The sequence below is a fragment of the Loa loa genome (genome assembly GCF_000183805.2).
Source record: "Loa loa unplaced genomic scaffold supercont3.263, whole genome shotgun sequence".
NCBI lineage: Eukaryota > Metazoa > Nematoda > Chromadorea > Rhabditida > Onchocercidae > Loa > Loa loa.
In genome coordinates, this window is record NW_018108443.1 from 55,214 (window position 1) to 56,165 (window position 952).

The 952-nt window shown below is 24.2% G+C and overlaps 1 protein-coding gene across 1 annotated transcript; it reads right to left on the minus strand.

The window, feature by feature from the left end:
• Positions 1–203: 203 nt before the first annotated feature.
• LOAG_13750 (hypothetical protein) lies at positions 204–952 on the minus strand (the record flags this gene model as incomplete). Its single annotated transcript, XM_003149259.1, has 2 exons — positions 204–297; positions 879–952. 2 exons carry the CDS (start codon positions 950–952, stop codon positions 204–206), a joined length of 168 nt encoding a protein of 55 aa, XP_003149307.1.

The following is a 952-nucleotide window of genomic DNA, read 5'->3' on the forward strand; positions in this document are numbered from 1 at the left end:
GCTTTAATGATAATGATAATGATAGGAAGAATTAAACTTGACCTACTTTAATGATAATGATAATGATAGGAAGAATTAAACTTGACCTACTTTAATGATAATGATAATGATAGGAAGAATTAAACTTGACCTGCTTTAATGATACTATCATACGTTGGAAATCATTTCCGTACACTTATATTAATATTCCTATAGATGAGTAATTATGTTAAACACAAGTAACGTGCCATTGTTCGACGTAATAAACGTGATTTGTCATCTGTACCATATACATATCCACCGATATATATCGATGTGCTGAAACTATTCAATTCTATTTTTTGACAAAAAGAATTGTAATAGTTTGAAATAATTAATGTAATTAAAATAATTAAGAAATTTGTGGCTTTAAATTTTGAATTAAAAGAAAACAAATTTGATTTTCCGCAAACTAATGCATATCGTCAATTTTTAAAATTATCAAAAAATGAACAATTTTTAAAAGATACAAAAATATAAATATGAATATTCATCAAAGTTAGATGAAAATGCATTTACTTATTACTTATTACTGCAAACAAGTAGATTAACATGTGAATCAATTAAGTGGTGCAATTAATTAATTGATCAGTTAATTTACCTACTTATTCATTTATTTATTAATTACAATTACGATAGCGAATTTTGAATTAATAATTTAATAGTTGTAGTTATGAATTTTTTCCATAATATGAAAATATCAGATCAAATTACATCTAAAAAGAATTGAAATTATAATACAAGTAATTTGATATTAATCTTTAAAGTAATTGTTTACTCAAAACTCAAAACTCAAAAAAAAACTACAAAAAAAAGTTTATACCAAAGGAGGAAATTGTGGGATGTAAATTTGAAATAACCTTTCAATGTAGCCCATATTTTCAAATAGTACTAACCAACGTTTGACAATAGTTTGCACAAAGAAGCCAAGCAT